This window comes from Seriola aureovittata, chromosome 6, assembly GCF_021018895.1.
Source record: "Seriola aureovittata isolate HTS-2021-v1 ecotype China chromosome 6, ASM2101889v1, whole genome shotgun sequence".
NCBI classification, from domain to species: domain Eukaryota; kingdom Metazoa; phylum Chordata; class Actinopteri; order Carangiformes; family Carangidae; genus Seriola; species Seriola aureovittata.
The window spans coordinates 23,626,115-23,643,137 of NC_079369.1; the positions used below are offsets into that span (position 1 = coordinate 23,626,115).

The following is a 17,023-nucleotide window of genomic DNA, read 5'->3' on the forward strand; positions in this document are numbered from 1 at the left end:
GTGGGGAATCAGTGTCGCAAGTGTTTCACCAGAAGACTGTGTGGAAGTGAAACAGCTTTCAGCAGACGAGGTACATGAGGCCGAGGCAGATTCAGGGGGAAGTCAGAATGACGGGTTCCTATTATGCCGTACACGGGCCCCAGACAGAAGTCCCTTCAATTTCTGATCTTGACTTTGGTCAGCAGGAATCTTTTACATGTTACACTGACCACATTTTCCTGTTTTTATACAGTGTAATAAATTATGAGATTTCTCTAAATTTGTCAATTCTGATTCGACCAAAACAAAATACAAAAACCAGAATGAAAATGGAGGAAAAGCCGTAGCAAACATCCTGTACCCAGTGCTCAACTCTTTCTTGCAGTGTTTTTACATCTGTAACTACAAAAGAGCATAAATAGTTAATTGACTTACTGCACTATAATTACAGGAATATCAGTACATTTTAATATAAGTCACAATAAGGGGTTAACATGGCAAAGATGCAAACAAAATGCAAACATTCACTGTACAATATGGTTAAACATTGATGCTTACACCTGTAGTTAAATGTCCTCCAAAGCTTTGCTGCTTTTCAAATGAGGCTGTTACTGTACTTTTGACAACACCAGGCATTTGTCTCCATCTAGTGGTGACATGCACCCACTAATCTATAAAGATTATGCACAGTAAAAACGTGAGCGAGGTTACTGTAGGTTCAGTGTGGGGCAGCGCTGAATTACAGACCAGATAGAGGTGACAAAATCTGGAAACTGCCCCTGAGCTCCAGCTCATCAGAGGCCCCACAGGGCCCAATCTTTTTTGTGTTGTTTGGTTTATGGATGCAAATCAGTTAAAGTGATGGGGACCATAGAAGGGCCTGAAACGATCTATTCCTGAGCCCTGTGGCATACACATGGCCTGTGTTGAGATGTAGTGCATATTCCTTAACACATTTACATTTGATGAAGTTACTAATTGACACATACAAGTAGACATTCCCTCAGCGAGAGAGTTCCCTGAGATGAAGACTTGGGCTTCTTTTTGCAATGTGGGTTTTCATCTGAAACTGTAGGGTTTGGGCTGAACAGATATTACAAATATATTTTCACCTGATTAGTCTCTTTTTTTTTAAATTCTACAATTGATAAAATTCCTTGTTTGTGTAACCACAGTCTGAAACACATATGTGTTCAATTGATGTCCATTCACACCATGACCGTGATGTACGAGGGCTACAAGCAGCCGATCCTAACACGAGACGCAGGAACCAGCAAATACTTTCTATTTTAGCTTGATAAATAAATGAAACAATCATTGTGCTTTGAAAAATGTTGAAAAATATCTTTTAATTGATTACTGCTCTGTGGAGTTTTCTTGTAAACGAGCAAAAAAAAAAAAAAAGAAAAAAGCTCACGGTCTGCTGTTGGCGCATTGCAGCGTTTCTTCACACATTACCATCACCAACTGTTGATCAGTGGAATTACATCAAAGTGATGGCATGAATGTGCATCACACCGCGTACATGTGCGTCCTTATGCACATGTACCATACAAACATGCTCATAAAACGTTGCTCCATAGCACTGGTCGTCAAAAACTACTACTCTGAGGAAGATAAAGTGATTCTCTGTAATTATCGGTGTATATCTTTACATGTTTTCAGTGTTTAATCTGACTTGTGTAGAATATATATAACAGAGTGATACAGCTAGGCTGCAGCGTCTCTCTATTTCTCACACAATTACTCACACAAACACACTCACAGAACATTAGCTGTTAGGAAGCTGGGAAGAGAAATGCTGTTGGGTCCTTAGATTATAAGATAGTAGAGGGAAAATAAAAAAGACTCTTTCATCACTCCACATACCTTTTTAAAGCCCAGTATTAAAGCACTGGAAGTCTGCCACAGGACGAGTTAATCTTTGGGAGTTTCTGTGGTGAAACAGTGTAAAGTTTCCTCCTCCCCAGTCAGGAAGAAAGAACAGTTTGTGGTCGTCAGCAGACACTCGGTTACCTTATCTCCCACCTACTGCGAACTCTGCCACTCGCGTCTCCACGAGTCCAAAGTCGTGGGGCATTATCTCTACTACTTCCTTCCCTGCCTCACATCCTCAGCTTCTGTGCTTTCCAACCTTTCCTCCAATGTTTGTGCGTTTACTTAATATCCTTCTCTATTCTTTCCTTTTTCTCCTTTCCTTTTTGCCTCTCCTAATACCCCCACCTCCCTCACCCTTCATCTTGTTCCATCTCATTGTCTCTCTCGATAAATCCTTCTTTTTCTCATTACTGACACTGCTTTTCTTTTTCTCACCACTCCTAATACTCTTACCTTCCTTGCTTTTATTTGTCCTCTTTCTCTCTCTCTCTTGTTCTTTCATCCAGCCTTGACACTCCTTTGTCTAATTGCAGATTCCTTATATTCTTTCCTTCTTCTCCTCCTACCTTTTGACCTTCTCTGTCAAACCCTTTTCCTCCTATCCTATCCTATCCTATTCTATCCCTCCTGAGTATTAAGCCCATGCTGAGTTCCAGCAGGGCCAGAAATACAATCAGATAATGCTGGACCTCCAATCAGACTTGCAGGAGTTAGTTCTCTGCAGAGTCGCTTGCACAGTGGGACTCTGCAGATGCAAAACTCACTGTGTGTAAAGGTCCATGACAGGTTTCATGCATGCAACCAAGCAAGAAACATGCACATTCATGCCCCTACACAACACATTATAAATGTTGTTATAAAGAAACACCACAAAGAATGTGAATCCTCTAATTGTTGTGCCCCCCCATGCACTGGCTCAGAATATGTAAAAACTTTTAATTCCCATATCACCCCAACTTTCAGGGAGGTTTTATGTAAATTTCACACCACAGAGTTTTCTGTGGGTATAACAGCAGATATTGTGGCTTTGCCTCAGTCACGATAATGTCACAGTCACCTTTAGTTATCTTCTTTAAAATGTTCTATTCCAGCTTTCCATTGATGCTATAGGATGTGAACAGGATGACAGTGGTGACTGGAATGACAATTGGCACTATCGTGAAAACATAATGTGCTGGATGTCTATGGAAGTGGAGAACTTCCCCTTACTAATAAAGTTAAAGGGATGGTCTGACATTCTAGGAAACATTCTCATTGCTTTCTTGCCTTGCTGATAGATTAAAAGATTGATACCACTCTCATATTTGTCCATTCAGATTGAAGCTACAGCCAGCAGCTCGGTAGTTTAGCTTAACATAAATGCCAGAATTTGTTTTACAATTTGGTTTTGGATTTGAGCTGTAGAGGGGGCTGATAGCCGGAATTTGTTACCTTGGTCAGAACCAGACTGCCCCTCTTTCTAGTCCTTACACTAGGCTAATCTAAGCTTATCTGCTGCTGGCTGCTTGAGAGAGTGGTATCAGTCTCATCTGACCCTGGGCAAGAAAGCGAATAAGCATATTCATTTAAATCCCAGGCTTAATGTCATTCTCAACCTGTAGGCATCAAACTTGAAAATGGCTTCAAAAAAACACAGAAGAAATGTCCCCCGAATGCTAAATAACAGGAAGTTAGCAAAGCGCTAAGATTAGACTATGTAGGGATGATGTTTGTGGTTGTTCTTGATCTAATCTTTATGCCATAAATGCAGCTCGATAACCCCAGTTTATTTCATACCGGATACTTGTACTTTGTGAGCCAACAGAAATGGATGGATGATGGATGGATAAAAGAACTGGATAAAATGGGTAAAAGACTTCCCAGTGTTGCTGGGTACCCTGGTGGGATGTCTAAATTATCAGCAATCCACTGATGTTTAAAGACCCCTACCTGATTAATGAAAGTTTTGTTATCCCCTTTACAAAAAATTATTTAAAAAAATTTACTTGTTCATGAACAAAACTCTAAATTATAAACCGGGACTCCTTGCTGGGACCTTTTTTTTTAGGCAAAACAACAAACACAGCCCCAGGAGTCTTCTGGTCTATTTATCTTCTAATCATTGCAAGTAATTTAAAGTAAGAAGATGGGTTAGGAGCCGGATCAATAAGTCTCAGTCTCATCCAGCAACACTATATGATTCCAGCGAAATTGTAAATTATCAAATAGCCAACCTTTTCAGTGTCACAAACAGGAAGTGAGGGGTCAAAATCTAAAAACTAAGCAAAGGTCAAAAGTCAGACTGGAACACTTGGCAGGAAAACACATCATAAACCTTTTTCACAGGAAACATGTTGGATTCATACAGTATGTTCCAGTAGGAAACACACAAGTGTAAATAATAATATTAATAGTGGCTGAATTCCATTTAGCTGCTTCAGTGTCAAGGCCCTGCTATTGTGCATGTTAGTTCACTCTCATAACTTACTGGGACAAAATGTAAACAATAAGGTTACCAGTAACACCTATAGGCTTATGGATGATCTGGCAAAGTGATGAGGATGCTAATGAGGGAGTTGGTATAAAGGAGGGAGCACCCAAGGGACACCTATTGGACAGCGAGGGAATAGCAGCGTTCGAAATGATAGAGATGTTTTTTTTTTCATGTTAGAGATATTCCTCCTTTCACAATTTCATTTTGCTTGAATCTTTGACATTGTTTTTTAGTCACTTGCCTATTTTTTGTACCATGCTACACTCCCTAAGACTCAGCTCAGTCCCATGTCAACATGACCCTGACTCATAGCTGAAATTTACACATAATAGTCTATCATTGTATCTGTGTTGTGGTCGAACTCTCTCTGTGCTATTCTTCTCAGTCTGTTCCCGTATTTTGAATGATCATTATTTTCCCTTTAGGGACAACAACTCCCCTTCCTTCTGTTAGAAGATCAGTTAACGTCTCACAGCTCATGGGACTAATGTCGAGCTCAGTCAGTTTGTTGTGCTGCATTTCCCTCATGAGGGTGCTTAAGGTGCAGCTGAAGTCTGCAAACTGGATGGAGTCACAGATGCTGGTGGTGTCCAGGTTTGTTCCTGTAACTTAAACTCAATCTTCCCCCAAACTTCTTTCAGGGCTGTGGTTACAGTACCAATGAGAACATTAGGGTTATGTCCTCTTTGATTTGTCCTCTTTGAATGTGGGGGTTTTTAATAACCAGTGGAAAAACCACAATTACACAAAGTACACATGGTGGGTTTTTGAGGCTTATTCTATCTTTTAGAATAAATATGTTTTAAAGAAAAAAGATCCTGACTATGGCCTTGACCTTATTCTACTCCTAATCTAAACTCTATAAATCTATGCAGGACTAAATCCTGAAGATTATATGTCTTTACACTGCGGAACCTCATTTTTCCTGATCATTGCATTGACTTTTTATATTCTCATAAATTAGAACACACACACATACAAGCTCATACAAGCGTTAATCATCATAATCAGCCACACCTGCTGCAGTATTGATCCAGAAAAACAATAACACGGCACAGTTTTAAATTATCAAGTTATTATTATTAAAAAATAACTTGCATTATGGTCTTCTGTTCAAACAGAGATTGAGAAATTTCTTGGCATTAAAACAGCAATGAATCCAAAATGTATTCTTGGTGTTGGTGCCTTGTCATGGTCAAAAGGCAAAATTGCAAAGTATCATGTTGTATGCTGCACGCCTTTCAATCCTGTATGTTTGTCTTGATTCTCATCTGCCTATGCTGACAGTGTGGTGTGATAAATTACCATCAGTTCTCCCTTACGAAAGGTTATCCAGTGTATTGCAAGGAACCTGAGATGAGTTTGTAAAGGAGTGGTCCCCGCGCAGTACATATTTTGGTTGTGAGTTACCAGCAATAACCTGTACTGGAATAGACCATTGGTGTATCTTGCTGTCCTGATATGTTCTGTCCTTTCAAAATAAAGAAAAAAATAAAATGAAAGAGCAGGGAGCATGACATTTTTTTTTAAAGTTGCTGTCATTATACTGTTGTGTGATGTCCCATACAGAAATCTCATATGACGTACAGTATATATCCCCATATCAAGAAAGATGTTGTCATATATGTCACATGAGGGGATATATTGTTATCCTCTGGATATATGAAGAGATGAATTTAATAACATATGAAATATCTATAGTACACGTACATATATTAGATATATCTATGATGGATTTTTGTGTGGTGTAACATGTTTCAAGCATATATGTTATCAATATATATTTAATTTATATATCCAAGTTTATTCAAGCAACATACTTCTATTTATATATGTTTTTCTTCTTCATTTCTAACATGTCTATTTTCCCCATTCTGGGACCCTACTGTATATAATATCGACATATATTGACAGTCTTTGGGGATAGATATATATATTTATGTAACATATGTCTACAATAAGCATACATGCATAAACATGCATATTTGTATGGGCAAGACTTACATGTTAATATATGAAATTGTTCCAGTTTCTAATAGGTTTTATATAGGGCTATGATTTTTTACATAGGGTTTTATTTTATGTGTACATACTGTTTATTTCATAAAAGGAAATTCAGTGTACATACAGTGGGTACAGAAAGTATTCAGACCCCTTTAAATTTTTCACTGTTTCATTGCAGCCATTTGCTAAAATTAAAAAAAGTTCATTTCATTTCTCATTAATGTACACTCAGCACCCTATCTTGACAGAAAAAAACAGAAATGTAGACATTTTTGCAAATTTATTAAAAAAAGAAAAACTGAAATATCACATGGTCATAAGTATTCAGACCCTTTGCTCAGTATTGAGTAGAAGCACCCATTTGAGCTAGTACAGCCATGAGTCTTCTTGGGAATGATGCAACAAGTTTTCCACACCTGGATTTGGGGATCCTCTGCCATTCTTCCTTGCAGATCCTCTCCAGTTCTGTCAGGTTGGATGGTGAACATTGGTGGACAGCCATTTTCAGGTCTCTCCAGAGATGCTCAATTTGGTTTAGGTCAGGGCTCTGGCTGAGCCAGTCAAGAATGGTCACAGAGTTGTTCTGAAGCCCCTCCTTTGTTATTTTAGCTGTGTGCTTAGGGTCATTGTCTTGTTGGAAGGTGAACCTTCGGCCCAGTCTGAGGTCCTGAGCACTCTGGAAGAGGTTTTTTTCCAGGATATCTCTGTACTTGGCCGCATTCATCTTTCCTCCAATTGCAACCAGTCGTCCGTCCCTGCAACTGAAAAACACCCCCATAGCATGATGCTGTCACCACCATGTTTCACTGTTGGGATTGTATTGGGCAGGTGATGAGCAGTGCCTGGTTTTCTCCACACATACCGCTTAGAATTAACGCCAAAAAGTTCAATCTTGGACTCATCAGACCAGAGAATCTTATTTATCGTAGTCTGGGAGTCCTTCATGTGTTTTTTGGCAAACTCTATGCGGGCTTTCATATGTCTTGCACTGAGGAGAGGCTTCCGTCGGGCCACTCTGCCATAAAGCCCAGACTGGTGGAGGGCTGCAGTGATAGTTGACTTTGTGGAACTTTCTCCCATCTCCCTACTGCATCTCTGGAGCTCAGCCACAGTGATCTTTGGGTTCTTCTTTACCTCTCTCACCAAGGCTCTTCTCCCACGATTGCTCAGTTTGGTCTAGGAAGAGTTCTGGTCATCCCAAACTTCTTCCATTTAAGGATTATGGAGGCCACTGTGCTCTTAGGAACCTTGAGTGCTGCAGAAATTCTTTTGTAACCTTGGCCAGATCGGTGCCTTGCCACAATTCTGTCTCTGAGCTCCTTTGGCAGTTCCTTCGACCTCATGATTCTCATTTGCTCTGACATGCACTGTGAGCTGTAAGGTCTTATATAGACAGGTGTGTGCCTTTCCTAATCAAGTCCAATCAATTTAATTAAACACAGCTGGACTCCAATGAAGGAGTAGAACCATCTCAAGGAGGATCAGAAGAAATGGACAGCATGTGAGTTAAATATGAGTGTCACAGCAAAGGGTCTGAATACTTATGACCATGTGATATTTCAGTTTTTCTTTTTTAATAAATTTGCTAAAATTTCTACATTTCTGTTTTTTTCTGTCAAGATAGGGTGCTGAGTGAAAATTAATGAGAAATAAAATGAACTTTTTTGATTTTAGCAAATGGCTGCAATGAAACAAAGAGTGAAAAATTTAAAGGGGTCTGAATACTTTCCATACCCACTGTATATTACATGTGGGGTACATCTAGCAAAGACAAAATAACGTGCTGTTACCTGCAGTGTATTTAGTTATTTGCTCTGACATGCACTGTGAGCTGTAAGGTCTTATATAGACAGGTGTGTGCCTTTCCTAATCAAGTCCAATCAGTTTAATTAAACACAGCTGGACTCCAATGAAGGAGTAGAACCATCTCAAGGAGGATCAGAAGAAATAGCAGGTAACAGGTTATTCAGAAATACAATGGGTTAATAAAAGGTTTTTGGATTTCATATCAGCACACAGAAAGTTATTTATTAACATCATACAAACCAAAACCTTTTTTTTTTTTATCACACTATCAAAGAGTAATTGGGTATAAAAAACATGACATATTACTCATTTGGCAGTTGACAAGTTTTCATACATACTTTTTTATTAGTTTCTGTGCTTGTAAAACAGGACACAATGTTCTGAGAATCAGCTCTTCAGAAACTTAATACATCACACTTTGAATAATTCGAGGGTACCAATGACAAATTTGTGTGCACAAATTATAAACATTTTGCCCTTGATGCTTGTCTTTCTAAACACATGTCAACCTTTCAAAGCTTTGTCTGAATAACAGGCCTGAAAAAAGAATTCAAAAGCTGCTTAATACATTATTTAGATAATGTTTGGCTTTTAGATCCTGTCAGTGCCCACACCAATAGCCCCGTATCTCCTTTCAGTTCTGCTTCCCGTGACAGACGAGCCTTGTTTTTTTTTTTTGTTTAAACAGAAATTCTAAGGAGTCAGCTGAAGTGCAGAATCAATCATTCGGAGGAGGAGGAGGAGGCGTCGGCTGAGCTTTATTTCCTCATGTTTGCTTTCATTGCTGTTCAGCCTGTTCCAGGAGAGCTTGGTAGATTTCTGATTTCAGAAATCGCGGATAACAGTCGTTTTCCATCAAACTGTATATCAGTCTCTGCGCCCTGTCGAAGCAATTTGGCCCCGGTTGAGAGATATTTTCACTGATTTCTCCTCTCGTCACACAGTCAATGTTTATCTGTGTTCAGGAAAACAGCAACTTTTATTTCACCCATGAGTTCTTTCTGTTTTGGAGATATTTGCTTTTACATTATGGTGCGTGTTGAGAATAATGTGCGTTGAAATAATAATAAAGAAAAAAAATGAGGGAAAAAAAGGCAAGGGGGGCCTATAAACATCACATAAAAAAAAAAAAAAGGGTGAAACTGTGCAGAAGCGAGAGGGGCAACAACAAGCAAGCCAGCAATTGAGGCTGATTTGATATTATAAAGGTCTGACTCTATCTTTACAAAAGCCATACCTGTCTCAGAGCATCAACCTGGACAAACTCTGTGTAGATCCTTTGGGCAGCAGCCGCCCTCTCTGTCTCGCTAGTCATCTTGTAGTCCTCGCAGGCCAGCCAGAATAGAAGGTTCTCCTCGCTGTATTCTGTCCGCAAGAAGTCCTCGAACACGAGCTGGCCTGCTGCGCAGAGAGAACAGAGACACTTTGAAAACGGGGACAGTTTCATTTCAAACATTAAGCAGAAGGAGGTTAAGTTGACGGTTTTTTTTAAGGACCTGGTTAATTTTCCTTAATCCTCTTTTTTTCTTTCCTTCTTTACAGGGCGTCCAGCCAGCAACACAATATACAGTAATTACAACAGGGAAGACAAAGGCTGGACTGGTTTCACTTGCATTTTTAGCACAAGCTTTAAAGTGTATTCATATCTACTATACATATGCATTAATTTGTACACTAATGCATTTTATATTGCCTCAAGCGCTTATGACTCTTATTGTTAATTGTGCTTCTTCTTGTTTTCATTTTTTTCTTTCCAAGTGTAAAAATAGAAAAGCAAAGGGCCTCTAAGTTCCCGAAAGATTTTATTTTTTTTAATTAAGTTATTATCTTCAAATATCATGATAATAAGTTGTGCAAAGAAGAAATTAGATCCATCTTGTGCGAGCAAGATAATAACATTGTTTATGCAGACAGGTAATTATCTTGTGCACACAGGATAAAAAAAAAAGTCAGGACAAAAATATGGGTGGAAATTGGATTAAACAAATGCTGTTAAAAATATGACACAAAATCACAACTCAAGGTACTCTTACTTGTTTTTTTTTCTGACCTTTCAAATGCATCTTCCAGTCTAAATGGAAGATGGATGACAGCTCGGAAAAAAGTTGAGTTGAGGCTATTTTGTCAGATACACAAGAGTGAACTTCCCATGCTCAAGATTGTTTATAACTCAGGAGTTTCACAGGTGTTTACTTCCCATTTTGTCTCCACTATGTTTTTTTTTTTTTTTTTTTTTTTACTAGGAGAATTTCTGACCTGTGCCTGTTGCAGGAAGACTGTAATCTGCTGTGGTCAGGGTCTTCTTGCACAACTACTTAAGAGGCCACGGGGACACAGAATTGGGTGAAAAAAAAGTTTAAATGGAAAAAAAGAAAAAAATCTTGGTGTTTTTAGCAGAAAATCACAAGAGTAATGAGCCTGAGCTAAAGGTTACACCACTCTGTTATCTTTCACTCACATTCTCCCTTCCTCAACACAGTCCTTGTTAGCTCAAAGAAGTCAGTGAACAAAGGGACGATGCAGCAAACTGCCAGGTATTGTGGTGAATGCCTGGAGGCCCCCCTCTTTTTTTTTTCAACTTCAGAAAACCTTCAAAAAACCAAACCCTGCATCCCAATGTGCACCGCCTCAGCATCGCATAATTGCACACAGCTATATTTCTTATCTTCTCCTCACACCCCTTTACCTTTGTTACAGGCGTATTCATCGGGCCGCGATTCTAACGCAGGTGTAAAATACTTAGCACCGTCTTCTGGGAGCATAAACAAACAGCTAACAGCGAACACAAGAGTTATTCACACAAATTGCTTCACATAAATCACAGCTTGTGCTCTGACAGTAATTGACAGGAAACAAAATATGTCCAGAGGCCGCATGTTCCCACCTACAAATCACTCTGGCTCCATATCTGAGCCTTCAATCATAACAGAGTCGACTCTTTAAAAGTCACACGAGATGTAAAGGTATATGAATGCCACCAGATTGCATCTGCCACATGCACAACTATTTATTTTTTGCTACTGTTTACCTATTTGTCATACGTGTCACTGCATTTCTTCAAAGGGAAATGGAGCAACTGGGGTTCGAGACAAAATTCATCATCAGGAGGACAGTTAATCTTGACGCGGGAGACAACAGGGCTGAAATATTACAGATCGCTGAATTCATTTCAGTGAAGTAATGAGAAAAGAAAGACAGCAGGAAGTGAGAGAGAAAGAACCCATCTGCCCCTTTTAGTTATTTTCAAAATGAGGGGTGGTGGGGGGGGTATGGTCAGGTGGAAGCCATGAGCGAGCGCCAGCTTTATAAATGAATACGAGCTGGCTGGAATCACCATATCTACACCGGCAGCTCAGATTAGGCCTCTTATCTCTGCCAGTGTCATTCTCCTTAAATATATCTCCAAATGGATTTGATGAACTTGAAGGAAGAATATATTCTCGAGCCTCCAAAGGAAGCCTGAGGGCAATTCAAGATGATATGCTGGGGCTGAGCGGCGGAGAATTGCGAGGGTAAAAAGAAAAAAGGACGGAGAATTGAGAGAGCAGCATTTCACAAGAGGGTGAGAGGAGTAAATCCATGAGTGGGCTTACTTTTACACTCCAGAAGCTGGTCCAATGACTCTCCCCATGCCACAACATCATCAACAGGAGCCCTGCAGAGCAAAAACATCAAACACATATATTATGTAAAGGACTGAGGTGCATCCCTGTCAATCTTTATCTATTTATTACATGGGATGAATTGATATTTAATGGTTTATCTCAATTAAGTAAATCAATCATGTTGTGAAATGATCAAAAAAATTATTAAATTGCCATCTCATTTTGTCATACTTCCAATTCTAGACGATCAAATTAATGACAACTCACATCTTAGCTGATAGGGTCTCTTAATTGATACCAGGTATCAAATCAGCGTTGTCCTCCTGAAGTGAGTTCCCTCCTGACCACAGTCACAACTAAATATAGCATAAAAATGGAAGTTATTTCCATGGTAACCTCTGAAAGAAGTATTGAGTGAGGTCAACAAGTCTGAGACCACTTGACTCGACTCCACTGTAGCTCTAATTAACTGTTTTATAGTCTAATTAATTGTCCATATCAAGTGGTGAAAAAATGAACTTCTGCAGCTTTAATTGTTTAATAATTGTTATAAGTGTAAAATAAAAATGATACATTAGAAGTGAAAAGACTTAAAATTAAGGTAAAAGTACAGACATATTATGCAACATGTAGATGAATTTCAAAAATAAAAGCACTTATTATGCTGGATTGAATTTTGCAGTACTTTATTAAATGTAACATATTATTGTTATTGTTATTAAGGGCTTTATATACTGTTGGATAATTTAATCCACAACAAAATATCATATTTTACAAGAGGATCATATGATATTTGTAGTATGTAAAATGTTAAAGGAGCTGTTTGTAAATTTTGCTATTGCTAGATAGCTAGAATTAGCATTAAAAGTTGAGTTACCAGTCTAGAAGAAATGTTGCAAGTTCAGCATCAAACTTCATTCCTTTACTCACCAAGAGTTGTCTCCAGTGGTGGAAAGCAACCCTTTTGTTTTGATTCTTTTGCTGTGCTATCTACTGCTGAAGTTAGAATGCTAACCAGCTAGCTTTGGCCTGGTCAGCCTATTTTGTCCCTTTCCGATACTGAGTCACTGTTGTGTCCAGGCTGCCCTGAAGAAGTAACGCTGGTCAGATGACATATTATAACCTCTTGTATTGTAAATGTAATGATGGCTGAAGCTCTTGGTAAGCTGTTAATGCTCATGTTGGCTATGTAACAATAGCAAAACTTACAAATAGCTCCTTTAATCTGTAGAGTAATTATACCTCTCATATAAATGTAGAGGAGTAAAAAGTGGAATCGTGTCCTCTAGTGAGAAGTTTAAGTTAAATACCTCACATTTTGTACATGAGTAAAAGTACTTGGCGACATTCCACAGTTGCACATACTGTAGTTACACATTTGTCTGTGTTTCACTGAGCCCTTGGTGTTCTACCTTGGTGGTTTTGATACGATTAATATTCCGTGGGAATCACTGAAACCACTGTGGGGATTTGGGTTCACTAGCCTGCCCTCAAAGTCCTATTTCTGTAAGCCTAATTGTAGCATATCTACAAAGAGTTAGATTTATGTCAGCATGGCAGCTACCAGCCTAACTGGCTGCATCCTCTTGTCATTAGTTTACTTGTTCGGATATCCTAAATTAGATGAAATTTTAATGATCCCTGTGGGTAAATTGGGCCGTTGCAGCAGAAGCGGCAGCAGTAGCAGAGAATCAGATAAGAACAATTCAGAGCAGTGAGTGTAATACAAGGAATTACAGCAAGTGAACATTTGAGAAAAAGTGGAGCAAATAAATAGAGAACTAGCGCCTGCACTGGTAGACACTTAGGCTCAAGTGGATGTGCAAGAGCTATTCACATTATCTGATGTGTTGAATGGATAAGAGCTATTGCACAGAATATGTCTGTCATATATAAGTATGCACTGTATCAGCTCCTGTGTGTAGAGAAGTGCCACAACTTAGAGTTGTATCTTTAAGTTGTGGCAAGTCAAAAGAAATCTGTTTAATCCATATTACTTCTAAACACAAACCAACTGCATATGGCTGAATTTCATCTTGATATGGTGGTAGGAAAGTTTAAGGCAATAGACTACAGCACCTATTGTTGTCTGTGTGGAGATGTAGTCACAAGAACATCAAAAACTACAGCTGTTCGGGCCAAGCCCAGTTCTAAGGGGGGCTGTGGGTGCGGCAGAGCACCACTTGTCATCCAGGAAGTAAAGTGTGTCTTATATTTTTGCACGCTTTTTAAACTTCTATTTAAGCCACAATCACACAATTGCACCACATTCACAAGCTGTCGATGTAAAAAAAAAAAATTGGTAGTGGTTGTCTACCAAAACATTACCTGGTTTCAACTTGTTTTTCTGTTTTGGCTTGTGATAGAGTGAGCAACACTGGGCTGACCTTCTCAACTAGTCATCAGAACCAGTATCTGGAAAAACACTGTGCTCCAGGCTGCACAGTCCACCAAACCAGAGTGTCGCACACTTATTTTCTACTGTGACAGCTGTCCGACTGACTGAGAAGAGCTTGTGTGCGTGTGTCTACACCTCAATGAACAAATCTTAGCAGAGTTTACAGAGACTTGTGTTGAGAGCAAACAGCAGCTGCATCAACAGATTTTCAAGTATTTTTCAGAGTACTGCTCATTTTTGTGTAATTCTGTTGCTTGAAATGTCAAAAGATAAAGACTCTGTGCAAGTATTTCTGGAAAATGAAATATGTCTAAAGATTTTATATGGATCAGTGCTAAATCTACCACCAACCGTAGCAGAACGATGCTACCAATAGAGGGCGTTCAAGTCACAGAGATGCTATCTTGAGAGGCCTAAACCAGCAGAAAGTTGGCAATTATGATGACGGTAACTGTTTTAAGATATATTTGAAAAATTCAATCAAACTTTCTGTAGATGCACAAAATCGTTGTCAGTTTTTTTCTCTTTCTCTTGGACCATCAACAGATCTTTCATTCTGGTGTACATTCACTGGTCTGCTTTTTTTTTTTTTTTTTTTTTTAGCTTTGGCCGCCCCAAATTAAGTAAATATGAGAATTGCTAAAAATGCTTCATGTTCCTTTTGATAGCAAAAATCTAATTGCTCAAAAGTACGTCATTTGACGAAACTGGATGCCCCCGAAAAAAGTTCTGACAGCTTTGACAGAGCGACTTTGAACTGTAGTTTTACACCCTGTGTTATCAAAAAGTCCCTCAGAAGCGAGGGGACAAGGCATCAGTAGAAAGACTATATCCTCTTCTTTTTTTTTTTTTTCCTTATGTAGTGCAGAGTACATGCAGCTCAAAGAATATTCACTCCTCTTTCGACCTTTCACATTCTTTCTTAGGGAGGGAAGGAAGGAAGGGAAAGAGAGCTGGAGGCATCTCCGTGAGAAGCACAGAGAAACACAGAGGGAGAAACTTCCAATAAAAAAAGCTGCACAGATCACAGGAGTCCCATCAAAAACACTAGCTCGCAAAGTCGGAAGACGAGAGAGAGAGAACCATCTGCAAAACACATCCCAGTTTTATTTTAGCAACATGCTTTGTGGCTGGGCGAGATCAGAGAAAGTCAGTCATTACCGAAAACAAGGCAGACAGGAGGGGAAGAGAAACATGCAACAATGTTCAACCATATCAAAATGCTGAGTGCCAGACTACTACATCGTCCAAAACCTGCCAGCTTAAAGCCAATTTGGAGCTCATACTTACAGCATGTGCTTCCTGTTGCCAGAAAAGACTGAAGTATGTTTCGTTTAACTTCAAGTTGTTGTGGGAATATGTGCTCAACAACACACTCTGAGCTCATGAGCTGCTCAGGCTTCCCTCTCCCTACCTGACTTACCCTACAGGTACAAGCCCATGCATGTTGCGTTGCAGCACAGGCAGGCCCAGGGTTTATTGATATGTCAGCTCTCACTCTTTTACTTTTTTAACCTACCATTAACAAACACGTTTTAGCTGGGAAAAAAAAAAAACTCATTTGGTTGTCTTTTCTGATGCCAGGGACCACAAAAACATGAAATAAAAAAAAAAAAAGAAGCAAAACCTCAGGCAGATCATTCGTTTACAATGCAAAGTTGATGGAGAGAGACAGGAACAGCTGTGACTAACCCTGCCCTGGTAATACCGCTGTAGGCCTTACAACAGTAGTTTGGCCTGGGTTTGGATTTTGGCTGTTGAAGATAATCATGCATCCTTTTTTGAGAAGTGCAGTTGTCAGTTAAAAGTGTGTATTTGACAGTGAAATGGGAAGTTTATTTTCAGATTAGACATTTTTTAATGTATTTGCAAGGGATTTGATATAATCATTAATCAGTGACAATGACAATGAGTTGCTTCATCATGATACTTTTGGCTTTCTTTAGGAGGTAATAGTTGAGTCCAGTCTTGGTATGTGTCTTGGTTATCTCAAACCTGCCTCACGGTAGGGTTTCGTCAAATAACCCTCAAGACCAAGACTCAGACAAGAACATTAACATTGGTGGATTCCTTTATCTGCACTTGGTGACTATGATGTGAGTGAGACTTTTCTCACTTCCAGTGTTCATCTTGTTTTCCTCAGCCTCACTTTTGGTCTCAGAGTTTACAAGCTGTAATGACCTTCACTGTGTTCTACAATGGGTTACTCTTTAGACACCATTATGACTGAAAGTAGATGTCCAGAGACACTTTTATCCTCCGCTGCTGGGATAACCATGGTCTTATAGATAAGGAGGTAGAGAAAAGCATTAATTAAAGAATACTGCCCTAATCTAGTTATTGTAAAGGATGAATGAAGAAGGGGAAAGGACAAGACACGTGTGATATTAATCGGGTAAGAACATGTGACAATGCAAATGTTTTTTTTTTTCTTTGGTTTTCAATAGCATCTTCACACATAAAGGTTTAGGATAAAACCTTATTTGGAGTAAGCTGCGGTAAAATGATGCAACCATGTGGGAATATATACCCATTGTCAGACCAGACATCTTCAGATCGTGGTGGGGCACCACTACGGTTCACTTGCTGTCATTGTACTACGGCGTTACAGCATGCGATAAATACTTCTGCCTGAGACATCTGACCTCCCAGTCATCAAGTTTTCTTCTTCAGCTCACAAGAATTTCAATCACATGTGGTGTGGTTAAGGTGAGAGAAATATTGTTGTTATGACGAAAAAATAATAAAAAAATGAATAAAATAAATGAATAAAATGGGTAGGGTTAGGAACCAAAAAGACTTTGTTAAGGTTACAGTTTAGGGTTGTGGTTGGGTCAGCAGTGAATGGGATGCAAACTATTGCCTTTTGCATGTAATTTA

General features: G+C 39.1%; 1 protein-coding gene across 1 annotated transcript; it reads right to left on the minus strand.

Moving 5' to 3' along the window:
- Positions 1-8,349: 8,349 nt before the first annotated feature.
- On the minus strand, positions 8,350-15,541 carry LOC130171191 (regulator of G-protein signaling 1-like). The gene is made up of 5 exons (XM_056379061.1): positions 15,434-15,541; positions 12,013-12,101; positions 11,734-11,795; positions 9,378-9,541; positions 8,350-9,095 (listed from the first exon to the last, which is right to left on the minus strand). Coding segments are annotated over exons 2-5 (405 nt in total). The 5' UTR covers positions 12,015-12,101; positions 15,434-15,541; the 3' UTR covers positions 8,350-8,918.
- Positions 15,542-17,023: the final 1,482 nt, after the last annotated feature.

What these genes read in the sequence shown, in the direction of transcription:
- LOC130171191 (XM_056379061.1), bottom strand. An exon ending in CCAGCTTCTGGAGTGTAAAA is followed by an intron (nt 9,542 to 11,733) that starts GTAAGCCCACTC and finishes CTCTCTGCGCAG; the next exon opens with CAGGCCAGCTCGTGTTCGAG. An exon ending in AGGTTGATGCTCTGAGACAG is followed by an intron (nt 9,096 to 9,377) that starts GTATGGCTTTTG and finishes TCCTGAACACAG; the next exon opens with ATAAACATTGACTGTGTGAC.